At 40.8% G+C, this 20,582-nt stretch overlaps 1 protein-coding gene across 1 annotated transcript in view; it reads left to right on the top strand.

The window, feature by feature from the left end:
* The window catches only part of LOC114642591 (Fc receptor-like protein 5), a 183,924-nt gene that overhangs the window by 101,386 nt on the left and 61,956 nt on the right, over nt 1-20,582 (top strand). The window contains exons 4-6 of the mRNA XM_051919755.1: nt 3,771-4,055; nt 12,489-12,773; nt 18,345-18,626. Coding sequence (XP_051775715.1) covers nt 3,771-4,055; nt 12,489-12,773; nt 18,345-18,626 — 852 coding nt within the window. The remainder of the gene's footprint in view (nt 1-3,770; nt 4,056-12,488; nt 12,774-18,344; nt 18,627-20,582) is intronic.

Below are 20,582 nucleotides of genomic sequence, written 5' to 3'. Positions count from 1 at the left end.
GGCAGTTTAGGAGGAATTTGAAAATACAGAAAAATCTGTTCTATGTATTTTATTGTTCTGTGTATTGTATTATTCTGTGTATTGTATTGTTCTGTGTATTGTATTACTATGTGTATTGTATTGTTCTGTGTATTGTATTATTATGTATATTGTATTGTTCTGTGTATTGTATTATTCTGTGTATTGTATTATTCTGTGTATTGTATTGTTCTGTGTATCGTAGGATTATGTGTATTTTATTATTCTGTGTATTGTATTGTTATGTGTATTGTATTGTTCTATGTATTTTATTATATTGTTCTGTGTATTGTATTGTTCTGTGTATTTTATTGTTCTGTGTATTTTATGATATTGTTCTGTGTATTGTATTGTATTTACTCCTTTTTTGACACCCACTGCATGCCCAATCTACCTGGAAAGGGGTCTCTCTTTGAACGGCCTTTCCTGAGGTTTCTTCCATTTTTCCCCCACAAGGGTTTTTGAGAGTTTTTCTTTGTCTTCTTAGAGAGTCAAGGCTGGGGGGCTGTCAAAAGGCAGAGCCTGTTAAAGCCCATTGCAGCACTCCTTGTGTGATTTTGGGATATGCAAAAATAAATTGAAATTGAAATTGAAAAATTATTGTAATGCCAGCCATTGAAGCAACGTGAAATTGTTGACTGGGAACTGAACAACAGATTAGGACTAACAATGTCAAAGTACATGAAATACACAGCTGAGTGGGGGTCTGCTGCACCACTGAGGCTTTATCAAATGTGAGAAGACACCTGCTGTATCTACACCTTCTGTGGTTTCTCAGTTTTCTTAACTAAATTCTTTTACTGGTTTCATTCTTCAAATTGTCGAACTCCACCTGATGTGATACTTGGAGAAGAACACAAATCTGTTCATGTTTCTCTTTATGTTCTCACACACGTCTTTCAGAATCTCTTTTTATTTTTTCCAGGCCTTCCTGTGTTGATGTCCTTAGCCCAGCATGAAGGTACGTGAGAGGAGATTTCTAGTCTATAATCACACTACCCTCTTGATGTGGTTGTCACACTCATCATTCTTACTTATTCCCCTCAGATTGGTGTCTTTGTCCTTAGCTGACAATTTAATTTGCTCTTTCATCAGAATCAGAGACTTCATTGTGTTGTCTTTATGGCTCCTTTCACACACAGAACTGTAGAAACTCTTCACTTAAGCATCCAAGGAATTTAGTGAGATTTGTTTGTTTGCCATATCTGATTATCTCCTGGCGTTGGTGCCATTCATAGTCACAGCCCTGTGTCAGATGGCGTTGGTGCTAAAGTTGTGCAAAAGATCTGCAACCACTGATGTTTTATTGTTTATATCACTCTTAAAATGATTTATCCAACATTTACTTTCTCTGATACGCAAATCTTTAACATAATCTACTTTATTAAAGTGGAGTTTATGGGCCTCATCTCTTTAATAAAAGAGAACCTTTGTTGTCATCAGACTCTTCTGTTCATGACATTGATTTATAGAATGGAATTAATAACAAATTACTGATTGTTTCAGTTTTAGGATGGTGTTCTGTCATGGAGTGGGTAAGTACAACCATCCAGACATTTGCACTGCGGTAACTGGCAGCTGCCAACCTGCGACGTCTGGAGACAGAGGCCCTCAGAAGAGGCTCCTCAACACTTTGAGAAATAACAGAAACTCCTGCACTTCAGTGGGTGGCAGCAGCTTTCTAGTGACATCAGCTGACCCATCACTCAGTGCCCACCCTGCCCAGCACTAAGGTGCTGCTGCACTCTGCCTGCCCACAAATGCTGCCAAATCAGTGCTGGTAGAGTCGTTTTCATTCCAAAGTCTTGATATCACCTTCTGATGATATTGTTAAATTTTATTTATTTTTTTAAGATCAAATTGACAATCTACTCTTTTGGTGCCTTTTGACTTGATTTGTGTTTCTTTACTTTCACATGTACAGTACGTTATCACACGGTGAGAGGTCACATGTATGTTATTAATCTGCAAAATCCATTAATGATCTTTCCATTACCATTTCAAAAGATATTACAAAATATTTAAATTAAATTTCCCAACAGGAATCTCACATTTCTCATGTCTCTCATATCCAGTTACAAAGTTCTGTTATGAGAAACCTGAGTTTTCAACTTTGTCTAAATTCAGTAAAGCTGACCTGTTCTTGTGCTGATCATCAAAGAATCTTCAGTAGTGCGAAGAAAACGAAAAAAGAAAGTCAGAGCAAGCGTCCCACTGATAATGCTGAGTGACATCGGGGTCACAAAATGACAATGACAGTGACTGAGGGTTGTTGTTAATTTGAAATGAAGTCAAGAATTGTTATTAAAATTGTTAGGTGACAGCAAAGACTCACTTCAGTCAGAATGGATGGAAAAGTCAAATTTTCAAATGTTTAATTATTAGATGGTTGTAATGTGTATTTAATAATTTACATTTCTCTGTGTATATTGTTGTTTATACTGATTTTGAATTCAAATCTGTTGTGGTGTTTTTTGTGTTGTGTTCAGCTCTGCAAGTAATTAAATATAATTAGACATTTTATGATGGGGTGTTTCTGGCTGGGAAGGAGATACCATCACTATGTCACAGAGCAGGACTGAGTGCCACAGATCACCTTCAGTAGGGCAGAGATGGTCAGACAATAGAGAGGGTCCTGCATATCACAGGTGGGCACCACGAAGGGGCAGTATGACTTGAATGTGTCTGAGATTTCTCAGAAGAGCAGCAGGCAGAGGCCTCAGGATGAAGATAAGAGTGTGTGAGGCTGTGACCTCGATGACGTCATGAAATGCTACCAGAGGACACAAGAGGGGAGGTGGGACAGCAGGATATGGAGAGACCTGGTCATCTAATCAAACCAGGGAGGAGACATCAGGTGGTAACAACAACTGCACAATACCAGAAAAGAACATACAACAATAGGTCATGCTGTCAGTCTTGTAGAGCAGCCATAGAGAGAGTAGCAGCTGTGGAGTCCTCATCCTTTAATGGCAAATGAAGACTGAGGTGTGTGGGGACACCAGGAGACATTATATGGAGTTCTGGCTTAGTGTCTGTGAAGCAAATGAAAGTCAAAGGGTTATCCTCAGTTATGGCCCAAGTGCCTGAGTAACTACTTGAAAGTAAAGTAAAGAGGATAGTGACAGAAATACTGAAGTCACCAAAGAACAAGGAGACATCAGCATCTATGGAGAATAAGAGAGAAATGAGAGAAGGTGAGGGGAGCATTCTCTTATGGAAGTCACAGGGTTAAAATTGGAATTCGTAGATCTGGAAAGGCACCAGTTTGTTTGATTGCCTTTATAAATTTGTTCTTTGTGGTCTCCATGTGAACAACCCTCCCTTGATATAATAATAAATAATTAATAAAAGTGCAGCTCTGATTAACCTTTTCTCTCCATGATATTGGTCTGGCTGTGGACGGCTGTCACAAGAGCCCACTCTGCTGTCCCAGTACTTCATAATCAGGTCTCTATTCAGCATTTCTCTAAGGTGTTTGTATAAATCACTTTGTCTTTTAGTGTGTTGTTCTTTACTATTTTTGTCCTCCAAATGTTGACAGTGATGTGATTGGACTTCTTTACTAAACTTTACACTACGTTTATTCAAATGGTAAATGCTTTCTAAAGTTCTTCATGTCAGTACTCACAGTGAAAGGGGCTCAGTGATGGAGTGATGGATTGTTCAGTTATCTCTGTGAGTGAAATAGTCGTCTGTGTTTCTGTCTCCTCCAATCCAGTTTGTCATTCTGATCTTTTTTTTCCTAACAGGAAACAGAAATGTGACACTGACACTGAGGACTGAGAGGACACCTGTGTACATCGGACACAAAGTGACAATGGAGTGCAGCGTTGAGGGCAGCGTCACTAACTGGACATATCGCTTTTACAAAGTTGGTAACAGACCCAATGATCAAATTAAACAGACCACTGAACACACTTACACCATCGAGTCTGTGAGTCAGACTGACAGTGGAGAATACCAATGTGACGTCTACAGTGCTGATTACCATCAAGTCTTAGGATTCAGCAATCATCAAACACTGACTGTTCATGGTGAGTGTGTGACTAAGGTGGGTCAGCTGGGCATGGTGGTCTAACACTGTAGAGCACAGCAGAGGGGCTTTCACTCCACTTGGCCACTCTGTGCTTTTAGATGAGAGGAGTTTGCTGTGCTGAAAGTTTGATCGCTTTTATGAATTCTTTCCATTTTTAAGAGTAGATATCCACAGTTCATCTCCTGAAATGGCTGTGCTCTTGATTTTTTTTTTTTTTTTGTTAGCTCATTCAGTCCCAGATGAGTTAAAGACCCTGATATGTCACTAAAGTTATTCTAAATGTTTTGGGCTTTAGTAATGCATTTTCAGTTTTGTGTAAATTTTCTTGTAGTTTTGCAGCTTTGGTCTTCTTTTTTGTGGTCTTGTTTGGTCAGTTTGTGTCATTTAAATCCTAACCTCGCACTTCTGTGAAATTTGGACAAAACATGAACATCCTGTAGTAAAACAATCAGAAAGCTTTCATTTTAGTTAACATCTTTGTTGACTAACAACGTCTGTCATGTCCAGTTAGTTTCTGGTAAAGTAACTTGTGCTGGTCACACTGTCACTGCAGAGATGAAGTGTCTGATCAGCAGAGAGACCACCGCAGTCATGGAGGTAACAGACTTGAGCAGCTGAACCTCATGTAGTAATAAATCTACTGTGGTGGAAGAGCAGATGGGATTGCAAACAGTAATGTCTCCTCTAATTCTCTGTCCACTCTGAGATGACCTCTTTAAAATATTGATGAAGTGACTCCTGCTCTAGCAGGTATGGAAAGACATTGACCCAAACACAGTGAAAGTCCATTAAGCTCCATGTTTTACCTGAACTGTTAATTTTCTGCTCCACCATGCAGGGCTCTCCCAAGGTGCATTTGGACTCGGCTCACTTCTTCTTGGCTCAGTCCAGTCTGTGTAATTATCTGTCATCGGGTGCCACCATTGTGACAAGGTCTGGCATGTCTGGTCATTTGTCTCATTATCTCAATGAGCTGAACTGAGCCACTGCTAGCAGAAACATCAGGATTCAAATCCTGATCCCTGTTGTCACTCATCAGTCCAGAGTGATGTCTCTGTTTTTATGCTCTTGCTAACAGCTCCTCAAAATGTGAGCATTTGAGAATAAAAAGTTTGATTTTAATGTTGATGAGACATTTTGAACTAAACTGTGGTGAAGGTGCCACATCAGCATCAAGAAAGGAGACTCTCTGCCACAGTCAGCGTAGGCCATTTTCTTGTCTGTCGTCTTTCTTGAATGTTTAGCTGTGTCCAGGTGACTTAGTTTGGCGTGAAGCTCCTGACCCTTCGATGAATTCCAATGTTGAACTGTTTAAGTGTCAACTTCAGATGCGTCTCTTCAGTCACGGGTTTGGGTAGCGCTACCATCCGTGTGATTTTTTATTTTGTATTTTGTTTTGATATTTAATTGTATTTTATGGTTTATTGTTTATTGTTTATTGTGACTTTGGACTGTGAAAGTTCTCTTTACTTGGTTACTTTACTTTAACTCATGAAGACACATCACTGCAGTAATAGTGTGTAGTTTTGTTCCCTTTTTATCATCTTATTGAAATATTATTCACCACATCTGTTCAATAACTAACACTTTTTATTTTTCTTATCCTGGCAATTTCTAGGCCTGCTTCTGTGATTTTGTTGTTGAATTTCTCTCTCGAATTTACAATTCAAAAGGTCCTTAGAAAGTGAAGCAAACATTCATAGACAGTGACGTGTGGCAGATGACTGTGTAACCACTACACAAAGTACACTCACTAAGAAAATTATTATGAACATCTGAACACCTGCTTATCCATACAATTAACTAATCCACCAATCATGGGGCAGCAGCACAATGCATAAAATCAGGCAGTTACAGGTCAGGAGCTTCAGTTAATGATAACATCAAACACCAGAATGTGATTTCTGTGATTTGGAGACAGATGCCCTCAGAAGAGGCTCCTTACACTTTGAGAAATAAGAGAAACTCCTGCACTTCAGTGGGTGGCAGCAGCTTTCTAGTGACATCAGCTGAGCCGTCACTCAGCACCCACCCTGCCCAGCACTAAGGTGCTGCTGCACTCCGCCTGCCCACAAGTTCTGCCAAGTCAATACTGGTAGAGTCGTTTTCATTCCAAAGTCTTGATATCACCTTCTGATGATATTGTTAAATTTTATTTATTTTTTTAAGATCAAATTACAAATCTACTCTTTTGGTGCCTTTTGACTTGATTTGTGTTTCTTTACTTTCACATGTACAGTACGTTATCACACAGTGAGAGGCCACATGTATGTTACTAATCTGCAAAATCCATTAATAATCTTTCCATTACTATTTCAAAAGACATTACAAATATATTTAAATTAAATTTCCCAATAGGAATCTCACATTTCTCATGTCTCTCATATCCAGTTACAAAGTTCTGTTATGAGAAACCTGAACTTTCAACTTTGACTAAATTCACTAAAGCTGACCTGTTCTTGTGCTGATCATCAAAGAATCTTCAGTAGTGCGAAGAAAACGAAAAAAGAAAGTCAGAGCAAGCGTCCCACTGATAATGCTGAGTGACATCGGGGTCACAAAATGACAATGACAGCAACTGAGGGTTGTTGTTAATCTAAAATGAAGTCAAGAATTGTTATTAAAATAGTTAGGTGACAGCAAAGACTCACTTCAGTCAGAGTGGCCGGAAAACTCCATTTTTTAAATGTTTAATTATTAGATGGTTGTAATGCGTATTTAATAATTTACTTTTCTCTGTGTATATTGTTGTTTATACTGATTTTGAATTCAAATCTGTTGTGGTGTTTTCTGTGTTGTGTTCAGCTCTGTAAGTAATTAAATATAATTAGACATTTTATGATGTGGTGTTTCTGGCTGAGAAGGAGATACCATCACTATGGCACAGAGCAGGACTGAGTGCTGCTGATAACCTTCAGTAGGGCAGAGCTGCACAGGCAATAGAGAGGGTCCTGCACATCATAGGTGGGCATCTCTAGGGGGCAGCATGACTTGAATGTGTCTGACATTTCCCAGAAGAGCAGCAGGCAGAGGCCTCAGGATGAAGATAAGAGTGTGGGAGGCTGTGGCCTTGGTGACGTCATGAAATGCTACCACAGTACACAAGAGGGGAGGTGGGCTAGCAGGATATGGAGAGACCTGGTCTTCTAATCAAACCAGGGAGAAGACGTCAGGTGGTAACAACAACTGCACAATACCAGAATAGAACATACTGTACAACAATAGGTCACGCTGTCAGTCTTGTAGAGCAGCCATAGAGAGAGTAGAAGTTCTGGAGGCCTCATCCTTTAATGGCAAATGAAGACTGAGGTGTGTAGGGACACAAGGAGACATTATATGGAGTTCTGGCTTGGTGTCTGTGAAGCAAATGAAAGTCAAAGTGTTATCCTCAGTTATGGCCCAAGTGCCTCAGTAGCTACTGAAAGTAAAGTAAAGAGGATAGTGAGAGAAATACTGAAGTCACCAAAGAACAAGGAGACATCAGCGTCTATGGAGAATAAGAGAGAAATGAGAGAAGGTGATGGGAGCATTCTCTTATGGAAGTCACAGGGTTAAAATTGGAATTCGTAGATCTGGAAAGTCACCAGTTTGTTTGATTGCCTTTATAAATTTGTTCTTTGTGGTCTCCATGTGAGCAACCCTCCCTTGATATAATAATAAGTAATTAATAAAAGTGCAGGTCTGATTAACCTTTTCTCTCCATGACGTTGGTCTGGCTGTGGACGGCTGTCACAAGAGCCCACTCTGCTGTCCCAGTACTTCATAATCAGGTCTCTATTCAGCATTTCTCTAAGGTGTTTGTATAAATCACTTTGTCTTTTAGTGTGTTGTTCTTTCCTATTTTTGTCCTCCAAATGTTGACAGTGATGTGATTGGACTTCTTTACTAAACTTTACACTACGTTTATTCAAATGGTAAATGCTTTCTAAAGTTCTTCATGTCAGTACTCACAGTGAAAGGGGCTCAATGATGGAGTGATGGATTGTTCAGTTATCTCTGTGAGTGAAATAGTCGTCTGTGTTTCTGTCTCCTCCAATCCAGTTTGTCATTCTGATCTTTTTTTTCCTAACAGGAAACAGAAATGTGACACTGACACTGAGGACTGAGAGGACACCTGTGTACATCGGAGACAAAGTGACAATGGAGTGCAGCATTGAGGGCAACGTCTCTGACTGGACATATCGCTTTTACAAAGTTGGTAACAGACCCAATGATCAAATTAAACAGACCACTGAACACACTTACACCATCGAGTCTGTGAGTCAGACTGACAGTGGAGAATACCAATGTGACGTCTACAGTGCTGATTATCATCAATTCTTAGGATTCAGCAATCATCAAACACTGACTGTTCATGGTGAGTGTGTGACTAAGGTGGGTCAGCTGGGCATGGTGGTCTAACACTGTAGAGCACAGCAGAGGGGCTTTTACTCCACTTGGCCACTCTGTGCTTTTAGATGAGAGGAGTTTGCTGTGCTGAAAGTTTGATAGCTTTTATGAATTCTTTCCATTTTTAAGAGTAGATATCCACAGTTCACCTCCTGAAATTGCTCTCCCCTTGATTTTTTTTTTTTTGTTGTTAGCTCATTCAGTCCCAGATGAGTTAGAGACCCTGATATGTCACTAAAGTTATTCTAAATGTTTTGGGCTTTAGTAATGCATTTTCAGTTTTGTGTAAATTTTCTTGTAGTTTTGCAGCTTTGGTCTTCTTTTTTGTGGTCTTGTTTGGTCAGTTTGTGTCATTTAAATCCTAACCTCGCACTTCTGTGAAATTTGGACAAAACATGAACATCCTGCAGTAAAACAATCAGAAAGCTTTCATTTTAGTTAACATCTTTGTTGACTAACAACGTCTGTCATGTCCAGTTAGTTTCTGGTAAAGTCACTTGTGCTGGTCACACTGTCACTGCAGAGATGAAGTGTCTGATCAGCAGAGAGACCACCGCAGTCATGGAGGTAACAGACTTGAGCAGCTGAACCTCATGTAGTAATAAATCTACTGTGGTGGAAGAGCAGATGGGATTGCAAACAGTAATGTCTCCTCTAATTCTCTGTCCACTCTGAGATGACCTCTTTAAAATATTGATGAAGTGACTCCTGCTCTAGCAGGTATGGAAAGACATTGACCCAAACACAGTGAAAGTCCATTAAGCTCCATGTTTTACCTGAACTGTTAATTTTCTGCTCCACCATGCAGGGCTCTCCCAAGGTGCATTTGGACTCGGCTCACTTCTTATTGGCTCAGTCCAGTCTGTGTAATTATCTGTCATCGGGTGCCACCATTGTGACAAGGTCTGGCATGTCTGGTCATTTGTCTCATTATCTCAATGAGCTGAACTGAGCCACTGCTAGCAGAAACATCAGGATTCAAATCCTGATCCCTGTTGTCACTCATCAGTCCAGAGTGATGTCTCTGTTTTTATGCTCTTGCTAACAGCTCCTCAAAATGTGAGCATTTGAGAATAAAAAGTTTGATTTTAATGTTGATGAGACATTTTGAACTAAACTGTGGTGAAGGTGCCACATCAGCATCAAGAAAGGAGACTCTCTGCCACAGTCAGCGTAGGCCATTTTCTTGTCTGTCGTCTTTCTTGAATGTTTAGCTGCGTCCAGGTGACTTAGTTTGGCGTGAAGCTCCTGACCCTTCGATGAATTCCAATGTTGAACTGTTTAAGTGTCAACTTCAGATGCGTCTCTTCAGTCACGGGTTTGGGTAGCGCTGCCATCTATGTGATTTTTTATTTTGTATTTTGTTTTGATATTTAATTGTATTTTATGGTTTATTGTTTATTGTTTATTGTGACTTTGGACTGTGAAAGTTCTCTTTACTTGGTTACTTTACTTTAACTCATGAAGACACATCACTGCAGTAATAGTGTGTAGTTTTGTTCCCTTTTTATCATCTTATTGAAATATTATTCACCACATCTGTTCAATAACTGACACTTTTTATTTTTCTTATCCTGGCAATTTCTAGGCCTGCTTCTGTGATTTTGTTGTTGAATTTCTCTCTCGAATTTACAATTCAAAAGGTCCTTAGAAAGTGAAGCAAACATTCATAGACAGTGACGTGTGGCAGATGACTGTGTAACCACTACACAAAGTACACTCTCTGAGCAGATTATTATGAACATCTGAACACCCGCTTATCCATACAATTAACTAATCCACCAATCATGGGGCAGCAGCACAATGCATAAAATCAGGCAGTTACAGGTCAGGAGCTTCAGTTAATGATAACATCAAACACCAGAATGTGATTTCTGTGATTTGGAGACAGAGGCCCTCAGAAGAGGCTCCTTACACTTTGAGAAATAAGAGAAACTCCTGCACTTCAGTGGGTGGCAGCAGCTTTCTAGTGACATCAGCTGAGCGGTCACTCAGTGCCCACCCTGCCCAGCACTAAGGTGCTGCTGCACTCCGCCTGCCCACAAGTTCTGCCAAGTCAGTACTGGTAGAGTCGTTTTCATTCCAAAGTCTTGATATCACCTTCTGATGATATTGTTAAATTTTATTTATTTTTTTAAGATCAAATTGACAATCTACTGTTTTGGTGCCTTTTGACTTGATTTGTGTTTCTTTTCTTTCACATGTACAGTACGTTATCACACAGTGAGAGGCCACATGTATGTTACTAATCTGCAAAATCCATTAATAATCTTTCCATTACTATTTCAAAAGACATTACAAATATATTTAAATTAAATTTCCCAATAGGAATCTCACATTTCTCATGTCTCTCATATCCAGTTACAAAGTTCTGTTATGAGAAACCTGAACTTTCAACTTTGACTAAATTCACTAAAGCTGACCTGTTCTTGTGCTGATCATCAAAGAATCTTCAGTAGTGCGAAGAAAACGAAAAAAGAAAGTCAGAGCAAGCGTCCCACTGATAATGCTGAGTGAGATCGGGGTCACAAAATGACAATGACAGCAACTGAGGGTTGTTGTTAATCTAAAATGAAGTCAAGAATTGTTATTAAAATAGTTAGGTGACAGCAAAGACTCACTTCAGTCAGAGTGGTCGGAAAACTCCATTTTTTAAATGTTTAATTATTAGATGGTTGTAATGCGTATTTAATAATTTACTTTTCTCTGTGTATATTGTTGTTTATACTGATTTTGAATTCAAATCTGTTGTGGTGTTTTCTGTGTTGTGTTCAGCTCTGTAAGTAATTAAATATAATTAGACATTTTATGATGTGGTGTTTCTGGCTGAGAAGGAGATACCATCACTATGGCACAGAGCAGGACTGAGTGCTGCTGATAACCTTCAGTAGGGCAGAGCTGCACAGGCAATAGAGAGGGTCCTGCACATCATAGGTGGGCATCTCTAGGGGGCAGCATGACTTGAATGTGTCTGACATTTCCCAGAAGAGCAGCAGGCAGAGGCCTCAGGATGAAGATAAGAGTGTGGGAGGCTGTGGCCTTGGTGACGTCATGAAATGCTACCACAGTACACAAGAGGGGAGGTGGGCTAGCAGGATATGGAGAGACCTGGTCTTCTAATCAAACCAGGGAGAAGACGTCAGGTGGTAACAACAACTGCACAATACCAGAATAGAACATACTGTACAACAATAGGTCACGCTGTCAGTCTTGTAGAGCAGCCATAGAGAGAGTAGAAGTTCTGGAGGCCTCATCCTTTAATGGCAAATGAAGACTGAGGTGTGTAGGGACACAAGGAGACATTATATGGAGTTCTGGCTTGGTGTCTGTGAAGCAAATGAAAGTCAAAGTGTTATCCTCAGTTATGGCCCAAGTGCCTCAGTAGCTACTGAAAGTAAAGTAAAGAGGATAGTGAGAGAAATACTGAAGTCACCAAAGAACAAGGAGACATCAGCGTCTATGGAGAATAAGAGAGAAATGAGAGAAGGTGATGGGAGCATTCTCTTATGGAAGTCACAGGGTTAAAATTGGAATTCGTAGATCTGGAAAGTCACCAGTTTGTTTGATTGCCTTTATAAATTTGTTCTTTGTGGTCTCCATGTGAGCAACCCTCCCTTGATATAATAATAAGTAATTAATAAAAGTGCAGGTCTGATTAACCTTTTCTCTCCATGACGTTGGTCTGGCTGTGGACGGCTGTCACAAGAGCCCACTCTGCTGTCCCAGTACTTCATAATCAGGTCTCTATTCAGCATTTCTCTAAGGTGTTTGTATAAATCACTTTGTCTTTTAGTTTCTTGTTCTTTCCTATTTTTGTCCTCCAAATGTTGACAGTGATGTGATTGGACTTCTTTACTAAACTTTACACTACATTTATTCAAATGGTAAATGCTTTCTAAAGTTCTTCATGTCAGTACTCACAGTGAAAGGGGCTCAATGATGGAGTGATGGATTGTTCAGTTATCTCTGTGAGTGAAATAGTCATCTGTGTTTCTGTCTCCTCCAATCCAGTTTGTCATTCTGATCTTTTTTTTCCTAACAGGAAACAGAAATGTGACACTGACACTGAGGACTGAGAGGACACCTGTGTACATCGGAGACAAAGTGACAATGGAGTGCAGCATTGAGGGCAACGTCTCTGACTGGACATATCGCTTTTACAAAGTTGGTAACAGACCCAATGATCAAATTAAACAGACCACTGAACACACTTACACCATCGAGTCTGTGAGTCAGACTGACAGTGGAGAATACCAATGTGACGTCTACAGTGCTGATTATCATCAAGTCTTAGGATTCAGCAATCATCAAACACTGACTGTTCATGGTGAGTGTGTGACTAAGGTGGGTCAGCTGGGCATGGTGGTCTAACACTGTAGAGCACAGCAGAGGGGCTTTCACTCCACTTGGCCACTCTGTGCTTTTAGATGAGAGGAGTTTGCTGTGCTGAAAGTTTGATCGCTTTTATGAATTCTTTCCATTTTTAAGAGTAGATATCCACAGTTCATCTCCTGAAATGGCTGTGCTCTTGATTTTTTTTTTTTTTTGTTAGCTCATTCAGTCCCAGATGAGTTAAAGACCCTGATATGTCACTAAAGTTATTCTAAATGTTTTGGGCTTTAGTAATGCATTTTCAGTTTTGTGTAAATTTTCTTGTAGTTTTGCAGCTTTGGTCTTCTTTTTTGTGGTCTTGTTTGGTCAGTTTGTGTCATTTAAATCCTAACCTCGCACTTCTGTGAAATTTGGACAAAACATGAACATCCTGCAGTAAAACAATCAGAAAGCTTTCATTTTAGTTAACATCTTTGTTGACTAACAACGTCTGTCATGTCCAGTTAGTTTCTGGTAAAGTAACTTGTGCTGGTCACACTGTCACTGCAGAGATGAAGTGTCTGATCAGCAGAGAGACCACCGCAGTCATGGAGGTAACAGACTTGAGCAGCTGAACCTCATGTAGTAATAAATCTACTGTGGTGGAAGAGCAGATGGGATTGCAAACAGTAATGTCTCCTCTAATTCTCTGTCCACTCTGAGATGACCTCTTTAAAATATTGATGAAGTGACTCCTGCTCTAGCAGGTATGGAAAGACATTGACCCAAACACAGTGAAAGTCCATTAAGCTCCATGTTTTACCTGAACTGTTAATTTTCTGCTCCACCATGCAGGGCTCTCCCAAAAGTTTAATCACTGATTAAACTTTTCCCTCCTTAAAGTTGGTGTGGCTGTGGATGGCTGTCACAAGAGCCCACTCTGCTGTCCCAGTACTTCATAATCAGGTCTCTATGAAGCATTTCTCTAAGGTGTTTGTATAAATCACTTTGTCTTTTAGTGTGTTGTTCTTTCCTATTTTTGTCCTCCAAATGTTGGCAGTGATGTTATTGGACTCCTTCACTGAACTTCACAGTACGTTTATTCAAATGGTAAATGTTTTCTAAAGTTCTTCCTGACAGCACTCACAGTGAAAGGGGCTCAATGATGGAGTGATGGATTGTTCAGTTATCTCTGTCAGTGAAATAGGCGTCTGTGTTTCTGCCTCCTCCAATCCAGTTTGTCATTCTGATCTTTTTTTCCTCACAGGAAACAGAAATGTGACACTGACTCTGAGGACTGAGAGGACACCTGTGTACATGGGAGACAAAGTGACAATGGAGTGCAGTGTTGAGGGCAGCGTCACTAACTGGACATATCGCTTTTACAAAGTTGGTAACAGACCAATTAAACAGACCACTGAACACACTTACACCATTGAGTCTGTGAGTCAGTCTGACAGTGGAGAATACCAATGTGATGTCTACAGAGCTGATTACCCTCAAGTCTTAGGATTCAGCAATACTGTTACACTGACAGTTCATGGTGAGTGTGTGACTAAGGTGGGTCAGCAGGGCACATGGGTCTATGTCTGTAGAACGCAGCAGAGGGGCTTTCTCTCTACTTGGCCACTCTGTGCCATTAGATGAGAGGAGTTTGCTGTGCTGAAAGTTTGATCGGTTTTATGAAATCATTCCATTTTTAAGAGTAGATATCCACAGTTCATCTCCTGAAATGGCTCTTCTCTTATTTATTAATTTTTTCTGTTAGCTCATTCAGTTAAAGAAAAGCTAGAGACCCTAATATGTCACGTGACACCAGTAGGGGAGTACTAGCCACCCAACCCGACTCAGACAGACGTAAGAGGCACACTTATAAAAGCACAGGTGATTTTTAATGTTCTTTTCTCTCTTGTGGGCAACGCCTTCCCCGTTCCCACAAGTTAAACAGCCCAAAAGCCCAAGCACCACACAATACAATACTTTTTCTCTCTCCCTCTCTTTCTTTTCCTCCTTCACTCTTCCTCGACAATCTTTGTCTTCCTCCTCCCAACTCTGGCTCCCAAGTAGTATCTGTTGGCTTCTTTTTTTAGGGACCCAGAAGTGCTCCCGGTGCTCATTGCCCGACTTCCGGCAGCACTTCCAGGAGTGGCAGATCAGCTGCTCTCCAGGGCTCAGCAGCCGCTGCAGCACCCCCTGGTGGCACCCACGGGCCCCGATAGGGCTGTATCAAACTCCAACTCCCATGGAGCCCTTTGGGAGTCCTAGGCATCGCTGCAACCCAATGGGGCTGCCATCTAGCGCTCCAGGGGAGGTAATGATATGGCCACGCTTGCTCCCCCAGTCCTTCTAGTGTGGGGGTGTCCCAGCTGGGTAAGGGCCCCGACCATCTGCTACAGTCGCTAAATTTATTCTAAATGTATTGGCATCCAGAAATGCTTTTTGACTTTTTGTGTAATTTTTCGTGTAGTTTTTGCAGCTTTGGTCTTCTTTTTTGTGGTCCTGTTTGGTCAGTTGTGGCATTTAAATCCTGATCTTGCCCCTCTGTGAAATTTGGACAAAACATGAACATCTTGCAGTAAAACAATCAGAAAGCTTTCATTTTACTTAACATCCTTGCTGTCTAACAACATCTGTCATGTCCAGTTAGTTTCTGGTAAAGTCACTTGTGCTGGTCACACTGTCACTGCAGAGATGAAGTGTTTGAGCAGCAGAGAGACCACCACAGTCATGGAGGTAACAGACTTGAGCAGTTGAACCTCTTGTCGTAATAAATCTACTGTGGTAGAATAACAGATGGGACAGCAAACAATGATGTCTCCTCTAATTCTCTGTCCACTCTGAGGTGACCACTATAAAATATTGATGAAGTGACTCCTGCTCTAGCAGGTATGGAAAAAATGGACCTAAACACAGTGAAAGTCCATAAAGCTCCATAAGTTTCACTTTAACTGTTAATTTTCTGCTCCACCATGCAGGGCTTTCCCAAGGTGCATTTGGACTCGGCCCACTTCTTCTTGGCTCTGTCCAGTCTGTGTAATTATCTGTCATCTTGTGCTACTTTTGTGACAAGCAGTTGCACGTCTGGGCATTTGTCTCATTAACTCAATGAGCTGAACTGAGCCACTGCTAGCAGAAACGTCAGGACTCAAATCCTGATCCCAGTTGTCACTCATCAGTCCAGAGTGATGTCTCTGTTTTTATGTTCTGGCTAACAGCTCCTCACAGTTTGAGCATTAGAGAAAGAAAGGGTTTGATTTTAATGGTGATAAAACATTTTGAACTAAACTGTGGTGAAGGTGGCACATCAGCATCAACAAAGGAGACTCTCTGCCACAGCAGGCGCAGGCCATTTTCTTGTCTGTCGTCTTTCCTGAATGTTTAGCTGCGTCCAGGTGACTTAGTTTGGCGTGAAGCTCCTAACCCTTCGCTGAATTCCAATGTTGAACTATTTAAGTGTCAACTTCAGATGCGTCTCTTCAGACAGGCGTTTGGGTAGCGCTGCCATCTGTGTTTTTTTTTATATTGTCCTTGTTTTGTAATTTCTTTTGATATTTCAATTTATTTTTGGTTTATTGTTCATTGCCTTGTAACTTTGGACTGTGAAAGTTTTCTTTACTTGCTTACTTTACTATAACTCATGGTCAGCAGCCTCAGTTAATGACAACATCAAACAGCAGAATGTGATTTTAACTGTGATGTGATTGTTGGTGCCAGATGAGCTGATTTATGTAATTGTGTGCATGCTGATCTCCTGGGATTTTCACACATAACAGTCTCTAGAATTTATTTAGAATGGTGTGAAAATTCAAAAATCACCCAGTGAGTGTAAACTCTGTGGACAGAAACATCTCGTTGATGAGAAAGATCAGAGGAGAACAGCCGGACAGGTTTGAGATCTCACTACAGCTGTGGTAACTGAGATAACCAGCCTGTACAACAGTGGAGAAGAAGAGGATCACACAACACATTAAACCTTCAGGTGGAGGGGCTACAACAGCAGAAGACCACCTTGGGTTCTAATTCTGTCAAGCAAGAACACACAGCTGAGGGGCAAGTGGTCACCGGCTTATCAAAACTGGACAGCTGAAGACTGGAAAAAACGTAGTCTTGTCTGATGAATCTCAGTTTCTAGTGAAGCACACAGATGGTTGGGTCTGAATTTGACACCAACAGCATGAATCCAAACACCCAGCCTGCCCTTTGTTATCAGTCCAGGCTGCTGGTGGTGCTGTAATGGTGTGCAAAATTTTTTCTTGGCACATTTTCAGCTTGTTAATTTCAATCAATCACTGCTTGTACATCCTTAATGGCCACAATTAACCCATCTTCTAATGGCTACTCCCACCCTGATAATGCACCACGTCACAATGCAAAAGTCATCTCAAACTTCATTGCTGAATGTGACAATGAGATGAGTGTTCTTCATTTGCCTTCCCAGTCACCAAATCTGAATCCAGTAGCACACCTTTGTGATGAGGTGGAACAAGAGATTCACAGCCTGAATGTGCAACTGACAAATCTGCAGAAACTGCCTGATGCACTCCGGTCAACGTGGACCAGAATCTCAAAGGACTGTTAATGACATCTTGTGGAATCCAAACTGAGGCTGTTCTGAGAGTCAATGGAGGCCGTGCTGAGTGTTAGGAGAGTGGAGTTTATTCAGTGAGTGTGTGTTGTGTTATGGTGATAAACTGAATTTGAAACTCATCAGTGTGTGTATTCCTAATAATATCAGGTTTATATTTATTTTATTCTGTTCTTTGACAGTTTTAACTTCCTGCTGCTCACATCACCCTGACATTGAATTTCTGAGCAGTAAAACACTCGAGAGCAGTTTATATCAAGTCTGTCTATGGTGATATACATTTCTTAGAAGAGCAGGCCACTTTCTCTTGTTATCAACTGTTAATTTCAAAGTCAAAGTAAACATTTGCAGTACATATATAAAGAAAGCCAAGTGTATAAGAACACACTCATCAATTCACAACTATCCTCTTGTCCAACTCTGAGCTGAAAGGAATGAAAACTTGTGGTGGTGCCAGTTGGACAAGACAGAAATCAGCCGTTGGTGTGACGTGAGAACATCAGAGAAACACTGAGAGTAACAGACTGAGAAGAAGACACAGAATGACGTTCACTCAAATGAGATGAACACGTGAACTCAATGCAGAAGGCACGACAGTTAGGAGCTGAACAAGAAACCAAACCCTGTAAGGCAATATCTGCACAACAAGGTGTCATTTTTACTTGGTGGATTTCAAAATAAACTGAACTAAATATGTTTAACTTTGTAAGAATGCGCTGAACACAGGGGACCAAAGGCATCTGACGCATGAAAGTCACCGACTTCATTTCATAATAAAATCTTTGTTGTAACTTGCTCTTTTATTATATAACACAAGTTTTTCAAATTGTATTTTTTATTCACAAAGCGTAGTTTACTGTTGAGCTCAAACACGTACAGCTGCTGATTTTGTCAGACACTAAGAGCTCAAACTTTTGATTTTCTGAGGTATAAACCTGCAGTTTCTAGGACTGTTTATTCAATCATCCTGTTTATTGTTTTTCTTCTTTTTTTTCTTCACAGAACTCTTCAGTAAGCCCACCCTGACAGTCCACCCCAGTACCACATTGTGGGAAGGTGACGCTGTGACCCTGAGGTGTCAGTCTGAGAGTCGAGTGCAGGATGCATGGCTGAGATACAAATTCTACAAAGACGAGGAATCTGTGAGTCAAGGAGCTTCAGAGTCGGAGTTCACAATTCCATCAGCTCGTCCAGAGAAGTCCGGCAGTTACTGGTGTGAGGTGGAGGCAGAAGGGAAGAAGACTGAGAAGAAAACAAGTGAGCGAGTGCAGGTGACCGTGAGAGGTGAGTGCAGGCATCTCCTAACTTGTGATGTGTCCGTCATCTCAGAGGTGCTAATAGTCTAATTAAACAAGTGGCACACACTAAATAGTGCAACGACTTGAAGTGATACATCAGAGGGAAATATTTAGATGGAAGCAGAGTGTTAGGTAAGCCATGCAGGATAAGATGAGAAGCACAGACATCTGGGAGAGACTCGGAGTAGAGCTGCTGATCCTCCGCATCGAGAGGAGCCAATTGAGGAGGTTCAGTAATCTGATACGGACACCTCCCTGGGGAGGTTTAATGGGTATGACCAGCTGGACGGAGACCCCAGGAAGACCCAGGGTTCTAGGATTATATCTTCCACAAGGTCTGGAACACCTTGGGATCCCACACTAATGAGCTGGCAAGTGTGGCGGAGGAAAATTACGTTTGTGTCTCACTGCTAAGATTTTGGCAATAGCGACCTGGCTTCGGATAACAGGTGGAAAATGAATGAATGAATGAATGAAAAAGAGTGCTACAGTTTGTGATGCACCATCTATGGGAATGTCAGATACATCACAACCAGAAAGACACCCAGACAGACACACAGATGCTGTTTCTTTTATTAAGGTGGATTTTTACACCATCCCAGAAAGCGACAGAATTCTATATCAATACTTTTAATCTCTCTGAACAGGAACTCTTACAATCCTTGGCCTAACAGTAATTCAGCCCCTCTGCTATGACACACGTATTTGGCTCAGGTGCATCGCGTTCTCTTGAGAACATGTGACTGACACCTTAATAACATTCCTTAAATTGAGAAGAGTTTACAAAATGACATAATCAGTGTATGCAGAGTAGGAAAAGTGAAAATCACAAAGACAAACGCCAACACCACACACTGATATTTAACTCTGACAGAAGCCCACGCAATTTTAATTCTCAAAACATGTGGTGTGGCGAGAAATTTGAAACTTTTAAAATGAAAATGTTTCTCACAGTTTTCAAAGTAAGCAAATGAATCACCACTGAATGTGCATGTCAGGTTTAAAGTTTATACTTTCATCGTTTTGTATTCTTCTATTTTGTGTGGTGTGATTATAAACAGTTCCACAACAAAGATATTCACCATAAGCCTTTATTGAATTACTGTGCCGTATCCAGAAGCATTCAGCGACACATAAACATCATAGCGGGTTACAACCTGCTGTTCAAGTTCAGGGTATGGAGGGCTAACGTGAAGATGGCGAGCAACCAACTGTCCTGCTCTCCTGCTGTACTTGACAACTAGGACAACTGAGCTGTGTGTAAAAGTGACATGTGAACATGAAGAGAACTGGATGAAGACCTCTGTCTTTGCTGGCCACTACAGTATTATTACATCACTAAGTTAATAAACATTCTGTTATATGAAAATACAACCCTTAACAAAGTGTCACCTGAGGTGATGGCCTCATTACCCACATGTGGTGTTGCTGTGGCAAATAAACGTCAATGTGCTCAAATCCAGCAGCACCAGGATCATCCCTTCTGATTGAGACAGCAGCATCGTCTACATCTTGTGAATCAGCTTACTATTTAGACAAATCAGCAGAATATCAAGTTTAAAACACATTTTAATGAACATCCATTTGAGTTGCAATTTAAAAACTCCAGGGTACTGGTCAGTTGTAAAGAAGCCTCTCTCTCTTTCAAAAGTGAAATTGCAATAAAACTGAAAGACCTGACTAAAGGCCTGGTGGCACAATGGCTGGTGCTTCTTCTCCAGAACTCGAGGGGCTCAGGTGTCAGTCCTGATCTCTTCACTGTCTGTGTGGAGTTTTCACCATTAATGTCATTTTTGTGCTTAGTTTTTCCCTAATCCTCTGATTGTTAACAGTGAGTGTGTGACTACAGGAAGGTCAGGAGTGGTCACAGTAATCCTCTCATATTCTAGAGATTTGGTCAGTTTGCTTGTTGAAAGTCATTGTACCCTATAATGGACTGAGT

The sequence above is a fragment of the Erpetoichthys calabaricus genome, chromosome 16 (assembly GCF_900747795.2).
Source record: "Erpetoichthys calabaricus chromosome 16, fErpCal1.3, whole genome shotgun sequence".
Classification (NCBI taxonomy): domain Eukaryota; kingdom Metazoa; phylum Chordata; class Cladistia; order Polypteriformes; family Polypteridae; genus Erpetoichthys; species Erpetoichthys calabaricus.
The sequence above is the reverse complement of the archived record's forward strand: the minus strand, read 5'-3'. Positions and strand labels throughout refer to the sequence as shown.